The following is a 27312-nucleotide window of genomic DNA, read 5'->3' as shown; positions in this document are numbered from 1 at the left end:
ACTGTTCTATCAATTCTCTCACTTACTCTTCCTTTTTGCTGGGACTACCTAGAACACTGATACAGTTTGGATATTTTTTCCTGTCCAAATATCTTGTTGAATCATAATCCGCAGTGCTAGAGATGGGGTCTGGTGGGAGGTGGTGGGTCATGGGGCAGATCCCTTATGGCTTGTGCTGTCTTCATGATAGTGGTCATTTAAAGGTGTGTGGCACCTCCCTACCTGCATCTTGCTCCTGTTTTGCCATGTGATGTGTCTGGTCCCCCTTCTTCCTCTGTCATGATTATAAGTTTCTTGACGCCTCCCTAGAGGCCTAACAGATGATGCCAGCACTATTCTTCTTGTAAACCTTGAAGAACCATGAGCCAATTAAGCCTCTTTTCTTTATAAATTACCCAGTCTCAGGTATTTATTTGTAGAAATGCCAGAATGGTCTAATGCAAACACATTTGAAAATGCTTGTAATATGTTACACTCTTCTACATTTTTATTTTAGAAATATATTTATAATTGCAGGAATATGAGAAGACCAGATACTAAACTCATGTAAATAACTATACTTGATATGTGTCCCAGAGGCAAATGCTTTTCAAAGACTTCAGTTTTTATTAAGACTCTCTAACAAAGACATTCCTATGTATATGTGAGTTGAATATAATACTTCTTATAGTAAGTACTTATAGTCAGGCTCAGACTATCACATTTCTGTGTATTGTGAAGGATTTATCACCAGCAGAATGGCCCAGAAAGTTTCAAAGCAAAAGGAATATACTTTACCAAGTGCATGAAGCAATGTTGCTTTGTTTACTTCACAGGTTAGAGAGAATTGTCATCATCCTACTAATGTATTTTTAGTCAGTCTTGTTTTCAAAACAAGTGTACTACAGTTTAAACAGTCTGCTTTATAAAACTTCACATTCATTAACAGGAATACTCTTTGGATGGTAAATATTGAAATGGCTATATTTGACCTTCTGTTATAAGCAATTTAAAAATAGGTAAGAGAAAGGATGGGATTAAATGATGTTAAATCTAATATTCCTAATCTATATGGAGAGTACATATTATTTGAAATGAGAATGTAGAGGCAAGAAATACTAGAAAATAATGGGCCATGGATGCCTTCAGCTCTAATAATGGCTTAAATCTGAAAAAGATTTCTAAATACAGTATGAATTTCTTTTTTTATTTTATTTATTATTATTATTATTATTTTTTGAGACAAAGTCTTGCTCTGTCGCCGAGGCTGAAGTGCAGTGGCACAATCTTGCCTCACTGCAACCTCTGTCTCCCGGATTCAAGCGATTCTTCTGCCCCAGCCTCCTGAGTAGCTGGGACTACAGGCATGCAACACCACGCCCGGCTAATTTTTGTATTTTTAGTAGAGATGGCGATTCACCATATTGGCCAGGCTGGTCTTGAACTCCTGACCTCAGGTGATCCGCCTACCTCAGCCTCCCAAAATGCTGGGATTACAGGCGTGAGCCACCACTCCTGGCCACAGTATTAATTTCTATGCTTTGACATTACGTATTTACACTTATTTAAGTGTCCCAGTATAAACTACTATACTAAGGAGAGGCACAAGTTTATTTTGGACATTTGATCAATATCACTATTCAAAAGTTAGCATATAATCTACTTTCAGGCACTGTCAGCTCTGATCTTCCTGCACTGTGACATATACTAAAAGGAAAAGCTACTTTCCATCCCAGCAAAGTCTCATTGATGCACTATGATATTTAATATTGGAAAAATAAACTTTCAATATTCTATCATAACAGTTGGAAATGTTGGCCATCCTTCGTGTTCCTGTCATTTCTTAAAGCTTTTATTTGTTTTGAAAAATTGATTTTGGACCTTGGTGCCTAAGTTTTATTTGTGATACTGTTTGTTACTATCAAGTAGGATTGCATTAAAGAGTAAGCAGGCAAAATGTTCACAGAGGCAAAAATGGAACAAAACACTTCAGAGCTGCTCGTTGTAGGTTTCAGGAAATAATTTTTTTTAAATGGTTTGCACAGTAACACCAAAGGAGACATACATAATTGTTAGCAAAGACTAAAATTCCTTGGCCCTAAGGTTATGTAAAGCATGATCTTTTTTTCCCAGGTGTTTTTAACTAAAGCTCTGGCTCCATGATCCTTCCCTGAAGATTAGTCTACCTGGGTCATTTTCCCACCCACCCACTCTTTGTCACTCTTCATCAGCTAGAAACCATTATCCACCCACCCTCCCACTGGCCACTGTCATGAATCTTCCACTTTCTTTGTCACGTTAAATCACTTTCTACCGCCATCTAATATTATCATCTGTTTACCAGACTACAGTTTTTCATAGCCTTTGTTTAATCTCACCCCATTTTTTCAGTGCTAATTGTTTTTCTTTCTCATCACTTTCTTTTTGTTTTTCACACTATGCTACTTTAAGTCATGTCCTATCTTCTCTACACATCTCATTGTGCTCTTATTCTTCTGGAAAAATATCAGGGGAAATTATTAGTGTCAGGGTCTCTCAAAAGAGGGGATCAATGAGCATACTTGGTTCTCTCTTCTGAAGACAGATGGTGTTTTAGTCAAGCTAGATACTCTGCACCATATTACCCAGCGAATGGGTGTCATGGATGGTTTTTGATTTAGGAAGATACATGTTAGATGAAAAAAATATGAGGAATATTAGTTAGTGGTAGTTCTAGTTATCCTGGCTTTGCCTCTTTGCCCTCTTCCTGTGCCAGAAACCTGACTTATGTGGACTACCTCACCCAGGCTCTTTTACCTTCCCACATCAAGTTGGATTTCCTCCATGAATTGCATTGCAAGGACATTAGATAGTAGACAGAAAAAGAAGTCAGAATATTTATTCATCCCCTTTCCATCTACGCTCAACTACAATGATTTAGCAGTGGCTGAGCCTATCTACTAAAGACCACTGCTCTTGTTGGATGGCTTTATTCCCCTCAGCTGCATTTTTCACTAGCTTCTGGTAACAGACCTAGTAAAAAGCAATGCATTATTTGTACCTTTGCATGTCCATCTTTATAAATAATTCTTTATTAAACTCTCTTCAACTATTATTTAAAGATATGTTTTCTATTTTCTGCAGCAATTCTGACTAATATAAAAGAGATTGGAAGGGATTAAAAATAAGGTGACAAGTTAGAATAATTTTGCAGTATTCCTGGTGTGAGGGGATATGAGCCTTTACTTGGGATAATGGCAGCAAGAATTCTTTTAAAAAATGAGAGTGTCTTAAAATATATTAAAAAGAAAAAGATAGTAGGATTTAATGTTTGATTTGATATATTTATAAACTCTAAAATTTTAGGGGATTACCTTTCCAAACATAGTCATACAGTGAGGGATAAGTTGACCTTAATGGATCACTGATTGTTTAGATATTTCCTTCAAATCAATATATAAACTCTTTATAACTCAAATAAATCAGTTCTGAGCTCATGTTACTCTGTAATCTTGATTCCTTCATAAAAGTAATAACAGAATTTGGTGATTGCATTCTGTATCTTATTTTTTACTTTTGAAAATATGAATAAAGACTTTATAACCTTTTTTTTTTTTTTTTTTGAGACAGAGTCTTGCTCTGTCACCCAGGCTGGAGTGCAATGGCACGATCACGGCTCACTGCAAACTCCGCCTCCCAGGTTCAAGGGATTCTCCTGCCTCAGTTTCCCGAGTAGTTGGGATTACAGGCGCCCACCGCCACGCCCAGCTATTTTGGTATTTTTAGTAGAGACGGGGTTTCACCATGTTGATCAGGCTGGTTTCGAACTCCTGACCTCAGGTGATCAGCTTGCCTTGGCCTCCCAAAATGCTGGGATTACAGGTGTCAGCCACCACGCCTGGCCTATAGTCATTTTTAAATAATAAATTACAGTGATTGCTGAGCATAAAGTAATATTTTAAGATAACATTTAGATTCTTAAAGTAAATCTGGGGAGATATAGAACGGAAAATAAGAGAGTATTACTAGTGAAATGTCTATTGACATACCAACTCAGTGCAGAAAGCCCTGTCAAAGCTACCAATATCCTAATGCTGTATCCTCCCATAACATTAACTATGAGATTTTAACTCAACAAAAGCTGAGAACTGTGTAACTGGGGCATTCGTTTCTTAAGTATTTAAACTAGATTAGTCAGAAAAACAAATTTAGAATAATATTACTCAGAAATATACTAATTTAGCATGATAAATGCTAACTAAAAAAATGAATAATCAAGAGTATTGTAATAGAGTATATCAAGCTTTGAGGCAACAGTTAAGCCAAAACCATGTTCTGGATGGCCACCTTTTCTTTTTCTTTCTTTTTTTTTTCTTTTTTGAGTCAGACTCTTGCTCTGTCACCCAGGCTGGAGTGCAGTGGTGTGATCTTGGCTCACCGCAACCTCTGCCTCCCGGGTTCAAGCAATGGCCACCTTTTCTATTTGTCATAATTACATTGAGCTTTAGCAGGATAGCATCCAACTCGACTCAAAGGGAAAATCTCCCAAAAGGAGTATTTCTTTGATTTATTTATTTTTGCCAAATATCAACGCTTTTCTTCTGAAAGATATAGTCTATGAAATAAAAATTAGGAACCTAGTGCTTGAGTGGAATTCTGGAAACAGTACAATACATAATGCTGTTACAGTGAATAGAGACGTAACTATAGTAAGCAGCTTTTAAATAGGCTTTAGATATATAGTCAGTACCTGTGAAACTACAGCCCACACAGCAGCTCTGTTTATTCTTTTTTGTGTGTCTACTGAATACCTGTAAATGAAAGATTTATTAAATGTACTCTTCACATTTCTCTGTTAATTAAGCAAATGCAGTTTTATATAGACAACTGGTCATATAACTTTTCTCTTAAAAATGATAGTCATCATCATTTTTAGGCAACATTGACTACTTTTCCCCTAAACCTAACGACACCTCAGCATTAGTTAAGGGTTTGTTTGTTAAACGTTTCTCTCATACCTTCACATTTCATGTTTATTTTTTATTAGCTCCATGTACTTCCTGTCTTAGTCTGGTTTTTGTTGCTACGAGAAAATACTACAGATTTGTTAATTTACAAAGAAAATAAGTTTAGTTGGCTCATGGTTCTGGAGGCTGGAAAATTGAAGAACATGGCACTGGCGTCTGGTGTCATCCCATGGTGGAAGGGTATCACATGGCCAGAGAGCACACTCCGGAGAGAGCTAAGATTCAACTACCAGTACTTTTATTTACTAGTTTTTTTCTACCTCTCTTTTGCCAAGTTACTTAAATTTTCTGCATCTTAGTTTCCTCATCTGCAAAATGAACTTTACTTGTATTAGTCCATTCTTACACTGCCCTAAAGAACTATCTGAGACTAGGTAATTTATAAAGAAAAAAATTTTTAATTGACCCACAGTTCCATAGGCTGTACAGGAGACATGGCTGGGGAAGCCTGAGAAAACTTACAATCATGGCAGAAGGGCAAAAAGGAAGCAAACATGTCTTCACATGGCAGCAGGAGAGAGGGAGTGTAGGGGGGAGGTGCTACGCACTTTTAAACAACCAGATCTTGTGAGAACTCACTCACTCGCAGGAGAATAGCAAGGGAGAAATCCGCCCCCATGATCCAATCACCCTCCCACCAGGTCCCTCCCTCAACACTGGAGATTACAATTCAACATGAGGTTTGGGTGGAGACACGGAGCCAAACCATATCACTACTACTGCACAAAAGAGTTTTTGAGAGTATTAAATAAAATAGAATATATAAATTGCCTCTCCCGCTGGCCTAGTTCTAGTGCACCCAAGTGCTTAATAAATATCACCTGTAGTTACTGCTGAATAATTAAAAAGACTTACTTTTGGAATGCCAGTTGGCAGATTCTTACAATAACTTTATTTTTCTTACAAAAGTAAACTGAATCTCTTATGCATTGAGGTCATTAAAAATGATGATTAACTTTTTGAGCCCATATTTAATGATTTAACTATCACCTTTGCATCTAACGAGATTCACATTAAATGTTTTGAGGCTTTCAACATTTCCTGTAAATTTTTATTTTATTCTAAAAATCTTGAAATCTACATATAAGGTGAAAGGCTCTTATAATAATCACCCATCACCAAGATTCAATTAATTATTAACATTTTGCCACATTTATTTTATCTTTTTTGTATGAATTTATACAGTCAAAGAAAAATGGTGGGAATAGTTTATATAAATAGCTCACACATAATTAATTATAGTAAGGTGTCCTTTTCATTCCATCTAATTTCACTTATTATTTTAGCAATGGTATCTATGTTTGCAAGAGTACATAGATAATTAAAGTTGTGTGCACATCTAGGTTTTTACATCAAAATTCAAAACATCTAAAGTGTACCAATCTGGATTTTTGAAATGTTTACATCCTTCATATGCACAGTATCTGTTCTGAGATGAATTATTAGCTAGATTTTATATTATGAATAGTATTCAGTGACTTAATATATGACAGGTTTCTAATTTTATTTCTTTTATTTCTATTGTTTTTTAGTTGTAGTGAATTATCTGATGACATTTGGCCTATCAGAATACAAATAAAAAATCAAAAAATTTAAAATATCTACTTTAGTTGATAATATAAATTTACCCAGCATTTAAAAAATAGGACTGTAAAGCTACTGTAAAGCTTCCTATAAACAGTAAATTGTATTTGAAATTTTGATAGTTTTTCAGTTACTACTGAATAAGGAATATGCCAAACATTAATTTTCAGTCATTAAAATCTAATTTAAAAAAAAGTAAATATTACTGGAAATACAGTACCTTTTTTCCTTAATGAACATGTCAGAATTTCTGAAAGTACATCTCAAAATTAATACAGAGAAATAGTGTGTTTTTATAAGTTAGGGAATTTTCATCTTCTCCATTTATTATTTGTCAATCTTGAGAAAATAGAAGCACAAAGAAAACTCTATCACTGTTTAAAATTATTTAAACCCAAACCACTGAACAGATTTACCATATCTTATTTACTGGATAGGACCCTGGATTCCCTCAAATGAATAATTCACATTTGTGATGCTCACTCTACTGTTTACATTTAAACATCAGAAAGAATAATTATAAAACAATTTTAATCTGCAACTAAACTGTTTTATGACTATTAAATTTGCATAATACATTATTATCTGCCACACTTATTTCCCTCTACCCCATCCCATCTCACCTTGAAAGTAAAAGTGCTCATAAAATCTCAGTGGCTGAAAAGGTTTACAGCAGTTTCACAGCCACTTCATTTCCAGGTAGTAGACACATTTCTTCCAGGATCTATAATTTAATCATTTTACATGTGAAAAAAGTAGGGCAATGACCTTTAGATTTAGGTATTTAAGTTAAGAACAACCAGAAGGAGATATATATGTATATATGTAAATATGTGTATATATATACACACATACACACACACACACACACACACATAAATATATCAATTATGAATTTTAAAATGGTGGATGGTATTTGTTTCTGGTGAAGCAGGCTTTAATGGTGAAAGAATCACATTCTTTTTTTTTCCAGTGGTTGCACCAAGCTAAATCTGAGCAAAGCTAGCTCCTGTGCCCAATCCTGCATTCTCTTAACCGGTAATAAAGAACTTTGCTGGCCTGACAGGTTGTCACAGCAATTATTCACACGAAGTTCTGTAGCAGTTGTATCTGTCAGCCCATGTAGTATTGAATATTTTAACTGGCAGTCTTCCAAGACTGAACATTAATCTTACCATCTCCTATTACAGTCCCTAATCAAGATATTCCAGGGGTGATTGCACTAACATTGTTTGAAGACTACATCTACTGGACTGATGGGAAAACCAAGTCACTCAGCCGTGCCCATAAAACATCGGGAGCAGACAGACTCTCACTGATTAACTCATGGCATGCCATCACAGATATCCAGGTGTATCATTCTTATAGACAACCTGATGGTAATTATTCTTTCCATGATTTCCATAAATGCATTAACATCTTTCAGTAACATTCCATTTTTTATTATTTCAAGGTTAAATGTAATTTTATTTTTGATGAAGATTACTAGATTTAATTATTTAGCATCACTTTATGGAAGAATTCAGTCAATATGAAGTACTGCTCTTAAGGCATATGATTAGAAGCTCAATAATAGGACAAAGAATTATGGATTTGTTCAACTCATATTAAGCTAAAATGATAATAATGCATTTGGTCAGATAAGTGAAGACTATATTCTTGAAATAATTTGTTTACAAAATAGAGGATCCTTAGTTTCTGGAATGCTGAGTAGGAGGAATTATGTTTAAGTAGCTCTAGGGTTTTAAAACTGACAACTCTATCAAGTTTTCTTCAGCATATGTTTAATAGGAATTTCATCTGGCCTTGTGAAATAAAGGTTTGATTATTTTCCTTAAAAAAAAAAAACCTATCTGGCCTATAAAGCGAAGTCATTACACTAGTAGTTGTAGATCATTGTTTCATTGTTTTATTTTATGTTTGCATTTCTGAACATATGTTTGTCTTCATCCAAAATGCTTCTAGTCTTTGTGTACTTTTCTCATGGACAGTTTTTTCCTACTAAAATTTTTGTTTTGTAGAAATGCACCTTTAAAATTATTGAATGGTAAAATTAATGTCAGTGGACAATGAGTGGCATTTGTGACAAAGTAAAATTATATTTATAGTCTTGATGAGTTCTTGATTACAAAGATTTATTCCAATTCGAGTTATGCAGCTTAAAAGTCCTATCTCTAATCCCATGTTATATTATTAGTCTTGATTATCTTGTTTTGTTGTTGTTGTTTCTTTCTTATCTGTAGTCTCCAAACATCTCTGCATGATAAATAATGGTGGTTGCAGTCATTTGTGCCTTTTAGCCCCTGGAAAAACCCACACTTGTGCATGTCCCACTAACTTCTATCTGGCAGCTGATAATAGGACTTGCTTATCCAACTGCACAGCCAGCCAGGTGAGTGGAGGTCTGGGAATCTTATTATAGAGTATATGGTGAAACATCGGTTCTTTTGTTTACCATGACATTGAATGATCATTCCATACATTGTAGAGATGGTCACAGAATAAAGGAAAACACTATAACATCTCATTAAAATGGGATCTTAGCTATTAGGAAGAATAAATAAAGGACAAAAAGGAAACAAACAAACAAAAAAAAAAAAGAGAGAGAGAGAGAAAAGAAAAAATTATTTCACAGATCCACACAAATAATTACTCATATCCTAAGTGGGCATAACAGCAAGAGCAGAGGAGATTTTATGTAGTTTAATAAGGCAAGGTGATTAAGGAGTTGGGTAGGTAAAGTGAGGTGGAGTTTAAACAGAGGAGGAAATCTCTCAGGATAATCTGCTCTATGTCACTGTCCCCACTCTCCATTTCTTAGAATAGGTGATCTGGGAAAGATAAATTCAATAGAGAGTAAGTCTCTAGATTTTGTTTTTATTAAAATAAGTTATGTGATCAAAATAATTTTCTTCTGAAACCTCTTTTCCTTTAAAACTTAATTATTCTCAGCTGAAGATATCCCAGGAGTTAACTTGTCTACTGTACTTGATTTTATTACTTCCAAATTTTGGACAATAGTCATATGACATTATAAAACTGTACTTTGTAACATGTGAGCCACTATCTTGTTGGATTTAAGATAAAACTGTCAAACTATACTTTGTCTTTAAAATGACTAAATGTATTTTTAGAATTCTGTGTTTGAGTTCACTGATTTTCTAGTTACTAGCAATGATTTCATTGCAAGAGACTGAATTTCTCTTAGATTGTTTTTATCTTCAAAATGGAGAAGCTAAATTTAGCTCAGCTTGCCTTTCAGATTAGATTTAGGAGTATCATACATGAAAGAACTGCATAAATAACAACAATTATGACTTTTTCAGGGAGTCAGAATGTGTAGAGGTTAAGGGCATAGACTCTGAAGCCAGACCCTTTGTGATCATAACGCACACTCGGCTTTAAATTGAGTTTGTTACTTCTTGGTACCTTGGTTTTCTCATCTTTTAAATGGGATTATAATATTTCTATGCCATATACAGATTAAATGGGAAAAGTTCCTGGTACATAGTAGGTGTTGTGATTATTACTCTTGCCCTATACTGCAGCTGAAATTTATGTAAAAAAGTTATGTATATAATTAGTGTGAGTTGCCCTCAAGAGGTTCTGATGGCTCTTTGAAAGCACAAGCCATAGACTCTGCTTTTATTACAAAATGTGTTATTCTAATTCTAAGTCCCTGAGTATTTGCGTAAAAAAAATATTATTTTTAAAGAGCTAGAAATGTAAGTTACTATGAGAGATTAAAATTAGCAATTGAATTATTCCTAGTGGTAAAATTAAAGAGAGAAATCACATTTTTTAATATTTTAAAATAGAATTATTAACACTATTGGTGCTATTTAGTCAAATTTTCAGGTAACCTCCATCCAGGTTATTCTAAAATAATCTTTGGTCCCTTGCTTTGGAACGATCATACATATATCAGTCTGTTGAGGCCCAAAACTAAGGCTGTCACTGGCTTCGTAGAGATGATGCCTGCCTGAGTCACTACAGTGGCGATGACTTAATAGCCAACTAAAAATAGAGCAAAATCACAGTATTCTTTGAAGCACAGATGAACATCTCAAATAGCAAGGCACAGAGAATAAAACATCAGCCTCACTACAGGCATCAAAGGGATAACACTTTTCAAATATTATATATGAAAACCTGTAACTGTTTATCCAATGCCAACAAATTAGATTAGTCGAATAAATGAAAACCTAACTCACCCTGAAAGTATTATTTATCTAATAAATTATTTCCCAATTTGGTTTCCATGATGACAACACTAAAATATTTATATTTTTTAAATACCCCCAATAGTCTATCATGAATTTTTAAAAACTTAACAATAGCAAGACAGAGCAAACAAATCCTAATATGGACAATACTTTTCAACTATACTTCTGAAAACAACAAAAAAAGAGGAGGTATCACTTCATTAGTTTCACCTTCAAGGAAAAAGTTAATTGCCCAGGCCTGGTAGCTCACGCCTGTAATCCCAGCACTTTGGGAGGATGAGGCAGGTGGATCACTTGAGGTCAGGAGTTGGAGAGCCACCTGGCCAACATAGTGAAACCTCATCTCTACTAAAAAATATTAAAAATTAGCTGGGCATGGTGGCAAGGGCCTGTAATCCCAGCTACTCGGGAGGGTGAGGCATGAAGATTGCTTGAACCCAGGAGGCGGAGGCTGAAGTGAGCCAAGATCATGACACTGCGCTCCAGCCTAGGCAACAGAGTGAAACTCTTGTCTCAAAAAATAAAAACAAATAAAAAAAGAAAGAAAAAAAGTTCATGAAGAACAGGTAATGCAAACTGTTAGTGGTCATCCCTGTAAATCATCTCGTTTATGAGGCCATTTTACCTCTGATTCTTTTCTGATCTAATGAGAGGAAAATCTATCTCTTGTATACTTCTTGGAGAAAAATCAGTTTGTAGAAACATGATTTTCAGTGAGGTAGACCTTTAAAGGAAGCAAATAATCTAGGCAGTTAAGAATCATGCTAGTAAGCATCCCGATGAAAATTTTGCATTCTTAATTTGTTCTTACTTAGGGATTTTGATTTATCATCTAATTATTGTCAACAAATGACATGTTCCCCAAATAGTATTATTTTAGAAACAAACAGGCAAATCACATCAATAAGAATTCTATTAGGATTGAAAACATAATCTGAGAATCTAGTAAAAATTAAGATTAAGTTCAATTCATATAACACTAGTCATTTCAAATATTTAATGAAAATCATTTTAATTAGAAAAAAGTCATCTGAATAATGGCTTTACTTAAGCTTTAAAATAGGGACTTTTCTTGTTTCAACTAAACTTTACCATATTGGGATTGCATTTTATCCTTGTATTCATATTAGTAGACACGTATTTAGTAGTTTTTTTATAGCTTTTACTTGTGGGTGATAATTACAGTCTACAGTTTATTTTATGGTGATATTAGTCTTATAGAACATTTATGATGAGGACTGTTTTATATTTATATTTAGCATTAATCTTTTTTAAGTTACTGAATTTAAGTATGTAAAAATGAAGCTAAGACATGAAATAGAAGAGATCTTCCTGTGAGAATAAAATATTGATTAACATGAAAAATAAGATATTTTACCCAGGCCTCCCTTAACTCAAAACCCTTTAATGTTATTATCAAAGTCAAATGAAGAGCAAAATCATTATATCATATATAATTCCAACAGTTCATGTTTATTTAAATCGGGTTCATTTAGTGAATTTAAAAATACAACTTAGATGTTTTTCCAATCACGATTGGGAAGACGTTGAGGATACTCAGGGGACCTGATGTTCTCATACTAACGTGTTTTAATATATTGTAATGACCAGAAATATTTAATGTTAAGGGTAACTGCTTTCCCTCATATCTCCACACAGTCACTATCTATAAAGGTAAGTTTTCCCCTCTTATATTTTATGAAAAAAAAAAACACAACAGACATGTACAAGCTAAGCAAATATGGAAAAATCAGTTGAACGGTCAGATCTCCCATTGGATTCACAGAGCTCTATTCCTTCTTGTATTGCCACTGGGAGAAAAAATTTACACTCATATTTTTTAAATGATGTAAATCTATCATGAATCCACTCCATCATATCCAGACAAATTTAGCAAAAGCCAACATCAAATAATCTCTTATTTGAAGGAAGTAACAGTATTCTAAATGAACAAGCCTTTAGATTGCTAATCTATTTTCATTAGCAATAATTAAACTTAGGCTATAATTTTCTGTTACACATCCTTCTTGTATGTAACATGCTAAGAAAAATGCCAGCTTGCTGTCAGCTACTTATATGGGAATAACAACATACACACTTCTAAAAGAAGTTAATAACTTTTAGAAAATCCTCTCAATTAACATTTAGAAATGTTTTCAATTCTAGATGAATATTGTGATATATGCTTTTCATTGAAGTTCTACTAAATTGACGAGGAAAATAATTTGATATACCAGGAGAAATTGACTAAACGTTACGTACTGCTTGGTTTAACTAATTTCAAGTGAATTTTTTTAGTGGCAGCTACTCTAGATGCATGTGCTCTGTATGGAAAGTGAGATTTTTGTCTTTAGTTTCTTCTATCTGAATGGTACTGAGAAAATAATTAGTTTACGATAATAGATTACTAAAACATAAATTAACTGAGCTTTTTGGTCACTGTTTATATTTGGGCAATAATGAAGTTAGTAGGAACAATAATTACTCTGTCTCAGCAGCTACTTTTGGGTTCAAATCACCTTCCTCATAAAAGTAATATGCAATAATAACTTCCTGTAGTTTGTCTCCAGTATCAAGTCACTTGTGTGCTAAATAGCCTGTAAGTAAATAAAGATTGCCATATAACAACTTACTTACTTTCTCTGGTGTTAATTTGCCACTTGATGGTTAATTTTTAAAGGAAGGAGTTAAAATTTCCGTTTCTATAAATAATAGAATTATTACCTTTCTCATGACTTTTCGTTTAGCTGTTTCAAGTGGAAAGGATAATACAACAAATAAAACATATTAATAAATATTTTAGTGAATAGGTTTTTTTAGGTAATCTGGAGAACAAGTTTTACTACAAGAGTTTTTTTCTGTGCATTCATTTTTTTTTAAGTCAGCAAAAAAAAAATTGAGCCTTATTTTTACCTCTTTTTAAAAAATTATCAGAATTTCTCTTTGTCCTAAAAGATCATGTGTATTTATTAGGAATTCTAATGAAAAGAACTGTGTTGGCCTCAACTGCTTTAGAGAGATATTCTTAAAATTTATGTGGGGCCCATACTCATCATGGCTAAAGGCAGTATTTTCAGTGTTCAGGAATCTTTACGGAATCACAGCATGACAGAGCTGGAAAAGATACTGCAGATTATCTTCAGATCCTCATTTGGTGGCTAAAGAACACAGACTGAGAGATGTTAATTGAATTGCCCAAGATTCTGAATAAAATGCAATTAAATTAAATTAATTCAAATTACCTAAACTAGTTCAACTGGGTATCTCTTCCTGATATTCCTGATAGCTTTTAGCCCTATTTAGTGTTTGCCAAATTTTTCCTGTAAAGGGCCAGATAGTAAATATTGTCAGCTTTTCAGGCCACAGGATCTCTGTAGCAACTACTCATCTCTGCTGCTGTAGGGTACAAGTAGCCCTTTAGGGCTGGTGCGGTGATTTATTTACGCCTGTAATCCAGCACTTTGGGTGGCCTAGGTGGGAGGATCACTTGAGCCCAGGAGTTTGAGATCAGCCTTGGCAACATGGTGAAACTTCATGTTTTACAAAAGTATACAAAAAATATAAAAATATAAAAAATATAAAAATATAAAAATTTAAAAAATTTTTATACAAATATAAAAATATAAAAATTTTCTGGGCAAGGTGGCATGTACCTATAGTCCCAGCTACTCCAGAGGCTGAGGTGAGAGAATCTCTTGAGCCCAAGAAGTTGAGGTTCTAGAGAGCTGAGATCACATCACTGCCTTCCAGCCTCGACAGAGGGAGACCCTATCTCAACCAACAAGCCAACCAACCAACCACAAAAACCAAGTAGCTCTGCAGACAACATGTAAATGTGAGAGCTTGTCTGTGTTTGCAGGTGATCTCAAGAGGTTTTCCTGAACAGTATGCTCTCCTGGAAGATCATGTTGTGGCTTGTTGTGTATTTAGTTCCTATTGTGGAATTCTCCAAAATCACCATTGTTCACATTTGCAGCAAAAAAGTAGACTAGGCTGTGTTGCCAAATTTTAAAATATCCGTTATATATGCACTGGGTTCTTCAACATTTTTTTCTTTTTTTCTTTTTTAAGTTTCGTTGCAAAACTGACAAATGTATTCCATTCTGGTGGAAATGTGACACCGTGGATGACTGTGGTGATGGATCTGATGAACCTGATGACTGTCGTGAGTATACTGGCAAATGTTGAAATTTAGAATTTAGAGTTCCTTATATCCCAGACCTGGAAAATTGAAACTACATCTGAAGTATTGCCTTCTGACACTTTTCCAAAATTGAAATAGAAAAATTTTAAGTGCCATTCTTTAAAATAAAAATTGTTGCAATATCTTGGTTATCTCTCTGATAACTGTTACATTTAGAATGGCGCCATCAGCCATTTGTGTTAGATTTTGTTTCTTTCTCAAATTTGATTACTTGTGGAATAATGACATTACTTCATGTAGTGATCAGTAGGGTAATAAGCAGCATCAATTTGACTTAATATGTCACCAACTTAGAAGTAAAAATGGGCAAGTTTCCAGAATGTCACTCAATGACCGAAATCTTGTCTTTAAGTAACATAATTTCTTAAATTTACTGTCAGCATTGAAATCCTGAAAATTCTTAAAAAGTCTGATTTTTCCAATATAAATCATTAGATTGCCATTAGGTAATTTAATATGTTCTTAGCAATTGCTCTAAAGATACTACCAATTACGTCTGACATTTGACTGTAATTGGCGTGGTTAGCTGCTGCTTTTTCAGCAATCATTGGTAACTTTGGTTGTAATGGGACATCAGCAGACTTTTCCTTGATAGCCTTTTGTACTTCACTCCATAGGCCACTCCAATACTTCACTGTCAGGTTGAAGATGCTCGCAGTCAATCATGATAATTCCCTCAACATCCCAGTACATGGTTGCCATGATTTGGCCTTTACAATTGAGTTCAAAATCATTAGGCTTGTACTGCAGAAAGACAGAAAAAACTGGCTATCTTCTTCTACTGTAGAGCTTGCTACCACCTTATTATAAACCTTTTTTGAAATTTAGGGTATCTAGATATTTACTTAGATAGGCTGTATTCCATCTCTCTGGTCATGCCCAAGTCTCTCACATACTGAAGTTGTTTCACATAGTGCATATGTTTGAAAGCAGTAAGTAATCAAATCAATGAAAAGGAAAAATGTTATAAAAGTCATTGCATTTCTAACATAATCTTGTTTCTGAAAGATCCACTGCTCTTTGATTTTTTAAATATAGTCTTTGTTTTTTACTATGATAGATAACATATAAAGGGTAGTATCTCTGTGGGATAGGTATACTATTATGCCTGAATTATTCTTTTCAAAAAAACCTATTAAGTTAAAAGGAATATCAAAGGAAGAATAAATTATTCTGGTGACCTTACTGAGATTCTTATTAAGAGAAAGTTATTACTTTCCCCACAATAAAGTAAATTTTCTATGATAACAGTAAATTAAATGCAACTTACATTTGTAATTCTTAGAAATAAACAAGAATGAATATGTTAATTTAGTCCTTTAATTAAGAAGATGATCTTTCTTGTCTAGATTGACTGTTCTCTGAGAAAATTTCACTATAATGACCTGCAGCTCCTGACCTCTGTATGTAATTTTGACTGAAATTTCATCCTGGAGCCATATGGATGTGAAAAATTAACTACAGATTTAGTATTAGGAATTTTTCACATTTAACTCCTTTCAGAATATATGGTCATCAAATATAACTTTAGTGTCTTTTTGAGGCACTGATGTCTAAGAGACACGTGTTATCTAAGAGCTTCTCTATGATCCTTGTTTTGGTTAAATACTAATATCTAAATTTTTTTAATTGACAAGTAAATTTCTATATATCTAAGGTATACAACATGATGTTATCATATACGTATACATTATGGAATGGCAAAATTAAGCTATTTATCATATGCATTACCTCACATACTTAGCTTTTTTGTGATGAGAATATTTAAAATCTATTGTCTTAGCAATTTTCAAGAGTGCAATATATTGCTTTTAACCATAGCAAGATGTACAATAGATCTCTTGAAGTAATTTTTTCCACCTAACTGAAATTTTGTGTCTTTTGAACAACATCTTCCTAATCTCCCCAATCTCAGCCTCTGGTAACCATCATTTTATTATCTGTCTCTATGAGTTTGACTTTCTTAGAGTCTACATATAAGTGAGATCATGTAGTATTTGTCTTTCTTTCCCTGGCTGGTATGACATAAAATAATGTCCTCCAGGTTCATCCATGCTGTCACAAATAACAGGATTTCCTATTGTAAAATATTGAATATTATTCTCTTGTGTATATATACCACACTTTCTTTATTCATTCATCCATTGATGGACGCTGTGGTTGATCTCATATATTGGTTACTGTGGATAAACCTGCAGTGAACAAGTGAATGCAGATAGTGTTACAACATAATGATTTTATTTTCTTTGGATATACAGGCATAACTTATTTTATTGTGCTGTACTTTACTGTGCTTTGCAGATATTGTATTTTTCACAAATGGAAGGTTTATGGCAATGCTGCATCAATCTTGTCTATTGGTGACATTTTTCAACAGCATGTGGTCACTGTCTGTCTGCCACAATGTGGTAATTTTCACGCTAGTTCAATTTTTTTCATTACTATTATTATATTTGTTATGGTGATATGATCAGTATTCTTTGATATTATTAATACTTTTGTAATTGTTTTGGAACACCACAGGGCATACCCATAAAAGACAACAAACTTAATTGATAAATATCGTGTGTGTTCTGGCTGCCTATCAACCCACTGTTCCCTCTCTCTCTCCCTCTCCTTGGGCCTCCTTTTCCCCTAAGCACAACAATACTAAAATTAGGTCAACTAATAGCCCACAATGGTCTCTTTTTTTGGGGGGGGGTTTCTTTTTTATTTTATTTATTTTTTATTATTATTATACTTTAAGTTTTAGGGTACATGTGCACAATGTGCAGGGTAGTTACATATGTATACATGTGCCATGCTGGTGTGCTGCACCCATTAATTCGTCACTTAGCATTAGGTATATCTCCTAATGCTATCCCTCCCCCCTCCCCCCACCCCACAACAGTCCCCAGAGTGTTCCCCTTCCTGTGTCCGTGTGTTCTCATTGTTCAATTCCCACCTATGAGTGAGAATATGTGGTGTTTGGTTTTTTGTTCTTGGATAGTTTACTGAGAATGATGATTTCCAATTTCATCCATGTCCCTACAAAGGACATGAACTCATCATTTTTTATGGCTGCATAGTATTCCATGGTGTATATGTGCCACATTTTCTTAATCCAGTCTATCATTGTTGGACATTTGGGTTGGTTCCAAGTCTTTGCTATTGTGAATAGAGCCGCAATAAACATATGCATGCATGTGTCTTTATAGCAGCATGATTTATAGTCCTTTGGGTATATACCCAGTAATGGGATGGCTGGGTCAAATGGAATTTCTAGTTCTAGATCCCTGAGGAATCACCACACTGACTTCCACAATGGTTGAACTAGTTTACAGTCCCACCCACAGTGTAAAAGTGTTCCTATTTCTCCACATCCTCTCCAGCACCTGTTGTTTCCTGACTTTTGAATGATTGCCATTCTGACTGGTGTGAGATAGTATCTCATTGTGGTTTTGATTTGCATTTCTCTGATGGCCAGTGATGGTGAGCATTTTTTCATGTGTTTTTTGGCTGCATAAATGTCTTCTTTTGAGAAGTGTCTGTTCATATCCTTCGCCCACTTTTTGATGGGGTTGTTTGTTTTTTTCTTGTAAATTTGTTAGAGTTCATTGTAGATTCTGGGTATTAGCCCTTTGTCAGATGAGTAGGTTGCAAAAATTTCCTCCCATTTTGTAGGTTGCCTGTTCACTCTGATGGTAGTTTCTTTTGCTGTGCAGGAGCTCTTTAGTTTAATTAGATTCCATTTGTCAATTCTGGCTTTTGTTGCCATTGCTTTTGGTGTTTTCGACATGAAGTCCTTGCCCATGCCTATGTCCTGAATGATAATGCCTAGGTTTTCTTCTAGGGTTTTTATGGTTTTAGGTCTAATGTTTAAGTCTTTAATCCATCTTGAATTAATTTTTGTATAAGGTGGAAGGAAGGGATCCAGTTTCAGCTTTCTACATATGGCTAGCCAGTTTTCCCAGCACCATTTATTAAATAGGGAATCCTTTCCCCATTGCTTGTTTTTCTCAGGTTTGTCAAAGATCAGATAGTTGTAGATATGCAGCGTTATTTCTGAGGGCTCTGTTCTGTTCCATTGATCTATATCTCTGTTTTGGTACCAGTACCATGCTGTTTTGGTTACTGTAGCCTTGTAGTATAGTTTGAAGTCAGGTAGCGTGATGCCTCCAGCTTTGTTCTTTTGGCTTAGGATTGACTTGGCGATGCGGGCTCTTTTTTGGTTCCATATGAACTTTAAAGTAGTTTTTTCCAATTCTGTGAAGAAAGACATTGGTAGCTTGATGGGGATGGCATTGAATCTATAAATTACCTTGGGCAGTATAGCCATTTTCAGGTTATTGATTCTTCCTACCCATGAGCATGGAATGCTCTTCCATTTCTTTGTATCCTCTTTTATTTCACTGAACAATGGTCTCTTAAGTGTTCCAGTGAAAGGAAGAATTTCGTGTCTCTCACTTTAAATCAAAAGCTAGAAATTATTAAGCTTAGTGAGAAAGGCATCTCAAAACACAAGATATACCAAAAGCTATGCTTCTTGTACCAGTCAGCAAAATTATGAATGCAAAGGAAAAGTTATTATAAGAAAATAAAAATGCTACTCCAGTGAACACATGATCAGACAGTACAGATGCCTTCTTGCTAATGTGAAGAAACTTTCAGTGCTCAGGATAGAAGATGAAGCCATCCACAACAGTTCCTTAAGCCAAAGCCTAATCCAGAGCAAGGCCCTACCTAACTCTATTTAATTTTGTACAGTTTTTTTAAATGTAATGCCATTGCACACTTAATAGACTACAGTATAGTGTAAACATAACTTTTATATGTACTAGGAAACCAAAAAAAAAGTATGACATGCTTTATTGTGATATTTGCTTTATTGTGGTGGTCTGGAACTGAACCTCCAATATATTCTAGGTATGCCTGTGTATATCTATTAGTGGGATTGCTGGATCATATGGTCACTACATTTTTAATCTTTTGAGAAACCTGCATACTGTTACCCAAAATAGCTGTATTAATTTACATTTCTACCAATGAAATACAAGAGTTTTCTTTTCTTCACATCATTGCTAACACTTATATTTCTTCTTTTTTTACAATGCCTAACTTAACAGGTATAAGGTGATATCTTATTGTGGTTTTATTTGCATTTTCCTGATAATTAGTGATATTGAGTATTTTTAATATACCAGTTGGCCATTTGTATAATTTTTTAAAGAAATGCCTATTCAAGTCCTCAGCTCATTTTTCAATGAGTTTTTTTTTCTTACTATTGAGTATTCTTTATATATTTTGGATATTAACTCATTAGCAGATGTACTGTTTGCAAATATTTAATTCCATTTCATAGATTGTCTCTTTACTCTGTTGTTTCTTTTTATGTACATAAGTTTTTTTTATTTTATGTAATTCCATTCGTCTGTTTTTGCTTTTGTTGCCTGTGTTTTTGGAGTCATATCCAAAAAGTTTTTACCCACACTAATGTCATGAAACTTTCCCTCTATATTTTCTTCTAGTAGTCTTAAATGTTTTTATTGGTTGCATTATCTCTGTGAGCTTTCTTTTAGTATAGCAAATAAGCTTTTACTTGTAGTTGATGAGTTAACAGCTTTGAATATCTGTAGGCATGACACTTTACTTGAGAGTCATGGGGAGGTAAAAAATTATATGCAAGAGTCTATGGAATGTTTAGATTTCACTTTTGGGTAGATGCATCATCAATACCTGCAGACAATAAGAGATGCTGACAATACTTATAACTTCACCCGAGAAGACAGGAAAGCCTCATCCCAGGGTCCCATACTTGCAAGCTTACATAATGTTATTTATATAAATGTAGTTAAGAGCAATGCATCAAAATTATCTGGCATCACAAATTTGTAATAATGTTTCTTATAATACTCTAGTACACTTAAGATTATTCTAGAGACAGATTTGAAGATCAGATGGGCTTCCAAGTTATTTCAAAGCATTCCTTTAATAGTTGCAACCTTTTTCTGGTGGGGGGTTGTTTTGAAAGCAAAGGAGTATTAGAGAAAATTGTATACAAAGCAAAATGAAATAGAGGAAAGGCACATGCTTAAAGTATGAGATAATTGTGTCATTCAGTTTAAACATTTAGTATTATTAATTAACAAAATGTTATAGATTGGAAGCAAATAACTTTCAACATTTTAGAACTCTCTTATTTCTATGGAAGCAGACCATATATAGAGTTATTTTTAAAAGAATATTTAAATTTTTATTTAATATTGTAATTATAAAAGCATAATTTATTTCTCAGAAAAGTTTAAAATGCTATTTATTGGTGTTTGATTCACTGATTTGGGCTAATAAAGATAATATTAACCTCAAAATCAGTAATATGCATTAAAATCATTAGTCAAAAGATAAGTGTTTTATTGCAAACAACATAGTAGATTTGAATTCAGAGTCTGACACTTAAAAGTTGTGCATCCTTAGGTGAATTATTCATATTCAGTAAATTTAGTTTACTCATTGCTAAAATGGTAATGCCAAAATGAGAATGTTATGGCGAGATTAAATTAGTAACTGTATGTGAAGGGGTCTACTCCAGTGTCTGATACATAATAGATCCTCAGCAGATCCTGCCTTATTATTATTATTCCCAGATAATATGATAAGATAAAATGCATTATCACTTGGAAGTTACTTGTTATAATATATGTATAGTATATAAAATATTTACTATTTATAAGATATTGTTCTCTTATATAATAATCTGATTATAGGGATGAATATTGATAAATCTGATTTAAAATGTGATAGATATAGAAAGCATTTGCTTTACGTTGTGCTGGAGAATATGTATTGTGGACCAGGTGCAGTGGCTCATGCCTGTAATCCCAAAACTTGGTGCCTGAGGTGGGCAGAACAGCTGAGGTCCAGAGTTCGAGACCATCCTGGCCAACATGGTGAAACCCCATCTCTACTAAAAATACAAAAAAATTAGCCAGGTGTGATGGCGGGTGCCTGTAATCCCAGCTACTTGGGAGGCTGAGGCAGTAGAATTGCTTGGACATGGGAGACAGAGGTTGTAGTGAGCCAAGATTGCACCACTGCACTCCAGACTGGGCGACAGAGCAAGACGCTGTCTCAAAAGAAAAAAAAAATGAGAGAATATGTATTGTGGACAAATCATACACACCATAGGCCACCAAATGATCAAGGAGAAATGATTTCTTAAAAGATGATATTGGAATAACAGTTTTTGTTACAATAAATTTCATTCTGCAACTTAACCTCTCAATATCACTTCATTAAAATGAGAAGACTTTTATGTTTTTTAAGTTTTTTTAAAAAATATGTATACGTTATTAATTCCTACCTTCTAAAGTATGGTTTATTAAATGTTATCTGGAGGCCATCTGAGTTGCTCAAAGTATAGCTAAACATTCGAATCTAACAGCTATCGAGATGAGAGACATTCACATTGTGTTCCAGGATATATTTATTATAGTAAATATCTTGAATGTCAGAAACTCTCTGTTTAAGAAGCTGTGAGGTAAGATTACCATTCCACAATATCTATGCTTTCTCCCCTAGCTGAATTTAAATGTCAGCCAGGCCGATTTCAGTGTGGGACTGGACTCTGTGCTCTACCAGCTTTCATTTGTGATGGAGAGAATGATTGTGGAGACAATTCTGATGAACTCAACTGTGGTAGGTGGTTAAATTCCTAACTAATGAACATAAGTCTAATTCTCAACTGATTATGTCTGTGTGATTTTAATTCAGACACAAATTTTCTCTCTCTCTCTCTTTCTATGTTCTAGACACACATGTCTGCCTGTCAGGTCAATTCAAATGTACCAAGAACCAGAAATGTATCCCAGTAAACTTAAGATGTAATGGGCAAGATGACTGTGGTGATGAGGAAGATGAAAGAGACTGTCGTAAGTCACCTCAAAATACTCTGCCTTGTCTTAACTTTGACTCCTAAAATAAGTCTAAAAATTAGTACTATACTTCATAAATTCATATGATGTAGATAAATTAAAAAGAAATTATGGTCAAATAATTAGAAATAGGTGCCAACTGGGATAGAAGCTCTAAATAAAAACATAGAGAAAATGAAAATATGGGCAAGTTTACTTCAAAATCTACCTGTAAATTATGACAAACATGAACAACATTCATTCATCCACATCATCCTTAAGAGAAGCATCAAATAAAACGTGGCAGTTGATTATGTTTTTTAAATTTATTTTTGCCCATATTAAGTAGATACAGGTAATTTACTTCTGTGATTAATCAGTTTCTTGAAATTAAGTTATTTTTAATTAGAGAGTGTTTTCTCCATGAAATACATGTTGCACTCATGAAGAGACATAAAATCTGGGCAAAATAGGCTAACAAAAGTTTAACTTCTACAAAATTCTAAATAATGCTCCGTTTAACGTATCTTAACAAACTATTTGAAAGAATAATAGTAAAATATTTTGTTTCTTTTCATCTCATATTTCCATCTTCCATCAAAATTCAAATTACGTTAAATGGAAGGCAAAACTGTTTATACCATATACATATATATGCACATAGGCTGGCATGCACATACTTGCACACACACTCACACATGCAGATTATGTGACTAATGGAGCACCTGTCAAGTTTCAGGGTTTCAACAGAACTGCTGTCAACATTTCTGTCTTGCTGAGGTTTTATTTTATTCCTCAAAAACTTTTATCAGGAAATAATGTGCAGTCACCCAGCAATTCTATTAAGATGGTGCCTTCAGAATAAAGTCAGTACCAGTTCTTTATGGTTAGCCATTCTAGAAGCTGATCCATTAAACTGTCTAGGATTTGTGATGCAGTTTACAGTCTAAGTTGGATGTTCACTTCCCTGAAAAACTCAACACAGGCCAGGTGCAGTGGCTTATGCCTGTAATCCCAGCACTTTAGGAGGCCAAGGTGGGTGGATCACCTGAGGTCAGGAGTTTGAGATGAGCCTGGCCAACATGGTGAAACCCTGTCTCTAATAAAAATACAAAAATTAGCTGGGCGTGGTGGCAGGTGCCTATAATCCCAGCTACTTGGGAGGCTGAGGCAGGAGAATCACTTGATTCTGGGAGGTGGAGTTTGCAGTGAGCCAAGACTATGTCACTGAACTCCAGCCCGGGCAACAGAGCAAGACTCCACATATATGTAAAACTCAACACAATTCCTAGACAGTTTGATAAACTTTGTACTTTTTATTTCCTTATTCACTTAATGCCTTCCAATTTTAGTGTTTTTCAGTTTACAAAAATGTATGCCTATGAATTCTTGTTTTTTCTGGAAAAAAACTTTTTCTGAAAGTCCCTGAATTCTTAATTCTTAAAATTAGTATTCAAATATCTAATCAACAGTTTTTTGAAAACTCTGATATTTATCAGTGTATCACTGCAAAAATATGTTTTCTTTATTTTTACTGGAGAGGATATCAGGAGTATCTCAAATGGAATTAAAAGTTAAAATTCCTCACCTTCAGAGTCCTATTAATTTAAAGACAATACATTTTTCGATAAACTGTCCTAAACATTTGTCTGTAAAATTTGCTTTTAATAAATAAAGATGTTCTCCAAATCTACATTTTAATAGCAGTTTTCTTCCTAAGCTGAAAACAGCTGTTCTCCAGACTATTTCCAATGTAAGACTACGAAACATTGCATTTCCAAGCTGTGGGTTTGTGATGAGGATCCAGACTGTGCAGATGCATCAGACGAGGCCAACTGCGGTGAGTGTCTGTGACTGTGGGTCTTATCTCTCCATATTTGGGTCATCATCTGCGACAACCACAGTGAAACAAATTTGAACACAATTCTTTTGAAACTAAGGTCTTACCTGAAAAGGTTTTGTCTCTGTGTTCACAGATTCATAAAAACTTAGGTTAGCTACTTTATGAAAAGCCTGGAGTGATAAAATGGAAGAGTAAGTATTCCTTAATATAACCCAGAACTTTATAAAAGATAGACCAAAGAGGTAGAATAAGATCATTATCTTCCTATATTAGAGTGTGCACATGATAGCATTAGCATTTAGTGAATAGAAATAAGGAAATACTATATTCATATCATTCTAGAATTCATTTTTTTGCTTAAATCCCTAAGATTCTGTAGTTATTCAATGATTATTGTATGTCATTCTTTAATACAATACAGTGTGAAAAAAGATAATAAAAAGCATCTATTCTGTATTAGTAGATGACAGTGATCATTTAAGTCAGCATTTGCTTTTGAAACATTAACATTTTCACTTAAAATAATTTAATTTACCATAATTATTTCTTAATTGTTATTGCAGAAATGGAGAATATATTTATTTTGTTTAATGTATTTGATTCTATGTTAAAGCTGTTAACACTGAGACAGAAATCAAGAGTATTTGCTATGTGTAATTCATTTTATCAGCATTTATTAACATTAATTGAGCCTGTTCTGTAGACAAATATGCCAATTTGGCATTGTTGGATAAGCAAAAAGCATTTCATCTGGTAATTGATTAGAAAAGACAAAGTTTGTCCAAACTGGATAGGACTCCCAGACTTCACAGAAGTGTGTTAAATGCATTTGCTAGATTCCACAGTACTTTCATTGAACTTTTATTGGGAAAATGAAAATAATGAAAAACCTTTAAGTGCTCTGAAATTTCATGTATATTGAACAACACTTATGAGCTACATGTATAAGTGCTGGCAATAATAACATGTCTTTAAGTGATTTTCCTAATACTATCTTATTATAATTGGGTCTTTAGAATATGCAACCGGTGTAGCTTACCACAATATCATAAAACTACCATTTACCACTTTGTAGAATTGGTTTTCATAATCAATTCACAAAGCCTCAAACTGCATTCATCACCAATTTGTCCATAGCAATTACCAAGGACTTTTGTGGGCTAGTTTATATTGCTGGCTAATTTGCTCTGTTGTCTTTTGCATTTTCACTCACCAAACCGAAGTGGAATAATGACTTGTTAACTCTGAACAATTTCTGGACTGGAGTGTTATTTCTGTATTTTCCTCTCCTTCCTTTCTCTCACTTTAGCATGATTTAACTCTGTTTTGGTAGATTATATGCTTCAAATAGATTATTATCAATCACCCTAGTAACAACAATACCTAATATTTAGTTGATGGTAACCATATGGCCCGAGAAATATGTTAAAAGCTTTAGAGTGATTATCTTACTTAATCTCTTTATTACCCCTATTTCATTGATAAGGAAAGTGGGCACAAAGAGGTTCTGTAACTTGTCTAAAGTCCCATAGCTAGCAAGTCCTGTAACTGGGAAGTGACTTCAGGGTTATTTGACACCAAAGCATCTGCTTTGAACCTCTGTGGATATAGCATAAATACACTTCATTCTTTCCATATGAAGAGAAAAATATATTTAAATGTTTTCAGTAGTGAGGTTATATAGGATTCTCCCAGCCACTAGTATTGCTGTAAGTTCCAAACCAATGTGTATACACACACACACACACACACACACACACACACACACAGAGGGAGAAGGATGGAGGGTGGTCATCTGATTTGAGTTATACAATTTTATTGTGCACAGGTGCTAATTAATGTAAAGAAAATTCTATGTCGTATCTTAGTACAGCATTTCACACCCCTTATTTTTGAAAGGGGTAAGTGGCCACTTTGTTCCCTTTTCTTTTGTCCTCAATAAATATAGAAATGTTACATATCTATGCTAATTATTTTAACACTCCCTCGGATGATTCTCCTTCTGGTGTTTTTATTGAATGGGAAAGAAACATAACACTTTGCAAAGGTTCACTGTGTTATGCCAAGTCCTTATCGTTTGACTCAGTTATGTGTCTTTATGGCTAAGAACAGATCTTGTCTAGAAGCATGGGTGTGTTTCACTATTTCACATGTCCCATGTCCTCAGGGCTTAGCAGGATGTAGAGTAGGATTGCATTAAGTGTGGGATGAGTGTCTAACCTATTCCCTCTTGCAGGATCTCTATTTAGAATCCATTTTTATTTCAGTTTGTGTCCATACTTTTCTTAACCCGTGCTACGTTTAAGGGGAAATTCTCTTATGCTCTTGGAGTTCACCTAGTTGTTACCTCTTACTTCTCAGCACCAATATTTGTATTTATCTATAGTTCCATTATCAATTGGATTATTTCATTTCTAAAGTCCGAACACTGTAGTTTGTTCTACCTTGACATATTCTAATTTAAATAATTTGTTTTGTTTTTATTTAAATTATGTAAAGAAAACAATGTAGAAGCAAGAAAAAAAGAGAGAGAGAAGCACTATAAAAAAATGAAGCAGAGTAACTTAACACATACAAAATA

The 27312-nt window shown here is 34.1% G+C and overlaps 1 protein-coding gene across 1 annotated transcript in view; it reads left to right on the top strand.

The window, feature by feature from the left end:
- LRP1B (LDL receptor related protein 1B) overlaps positions 1-27312 on the top strand; it is a 1899171-nt gene that overhangs the window by 1662787 nt on the left and 209072 nt on the right. The window contains exons 61-66 of the mRNA XM_024243817.3: positions 7760-7948; positions 8813-8961; positions 14867-14960; positions 22557-22673; positions 22787-22906; positions 24609-24728. Coding sequence (XP_024099585.3) covers positions 7760-7948; positions 8813-8961; positions 14867-14960; positions 22557-22673; positions 22787-22906; positions 24609-24728 — 789 coding nt within the window. The remainder of the gene's footprint in view (positions 1-7759; positions 7949-8812; positions 8962-14866; positions 14961-22556; positions 22674-22786; positions 22907-24608; positions 24729-27312) is intronic.

The sequence above is a fragment of the Pongo abelii genome, chromosome 11 (assembly GCF_028885655.2).
Source record: "Pongo abelii isolate AG06213 chromosome 11, NHGRI_mPonAbe1-v2.0_pri, whole genome shotgun sequence".
NCBI classification, from domain to species: domain Eukaryota; kingdom Metazoa; phylum Chordata; class Mammalia; order Primates; family Hominidae; genus Pongo; species Pongo abelii.
This window is presented reverse-complemented; position numbering and strand designations above follow the sequence as displayed.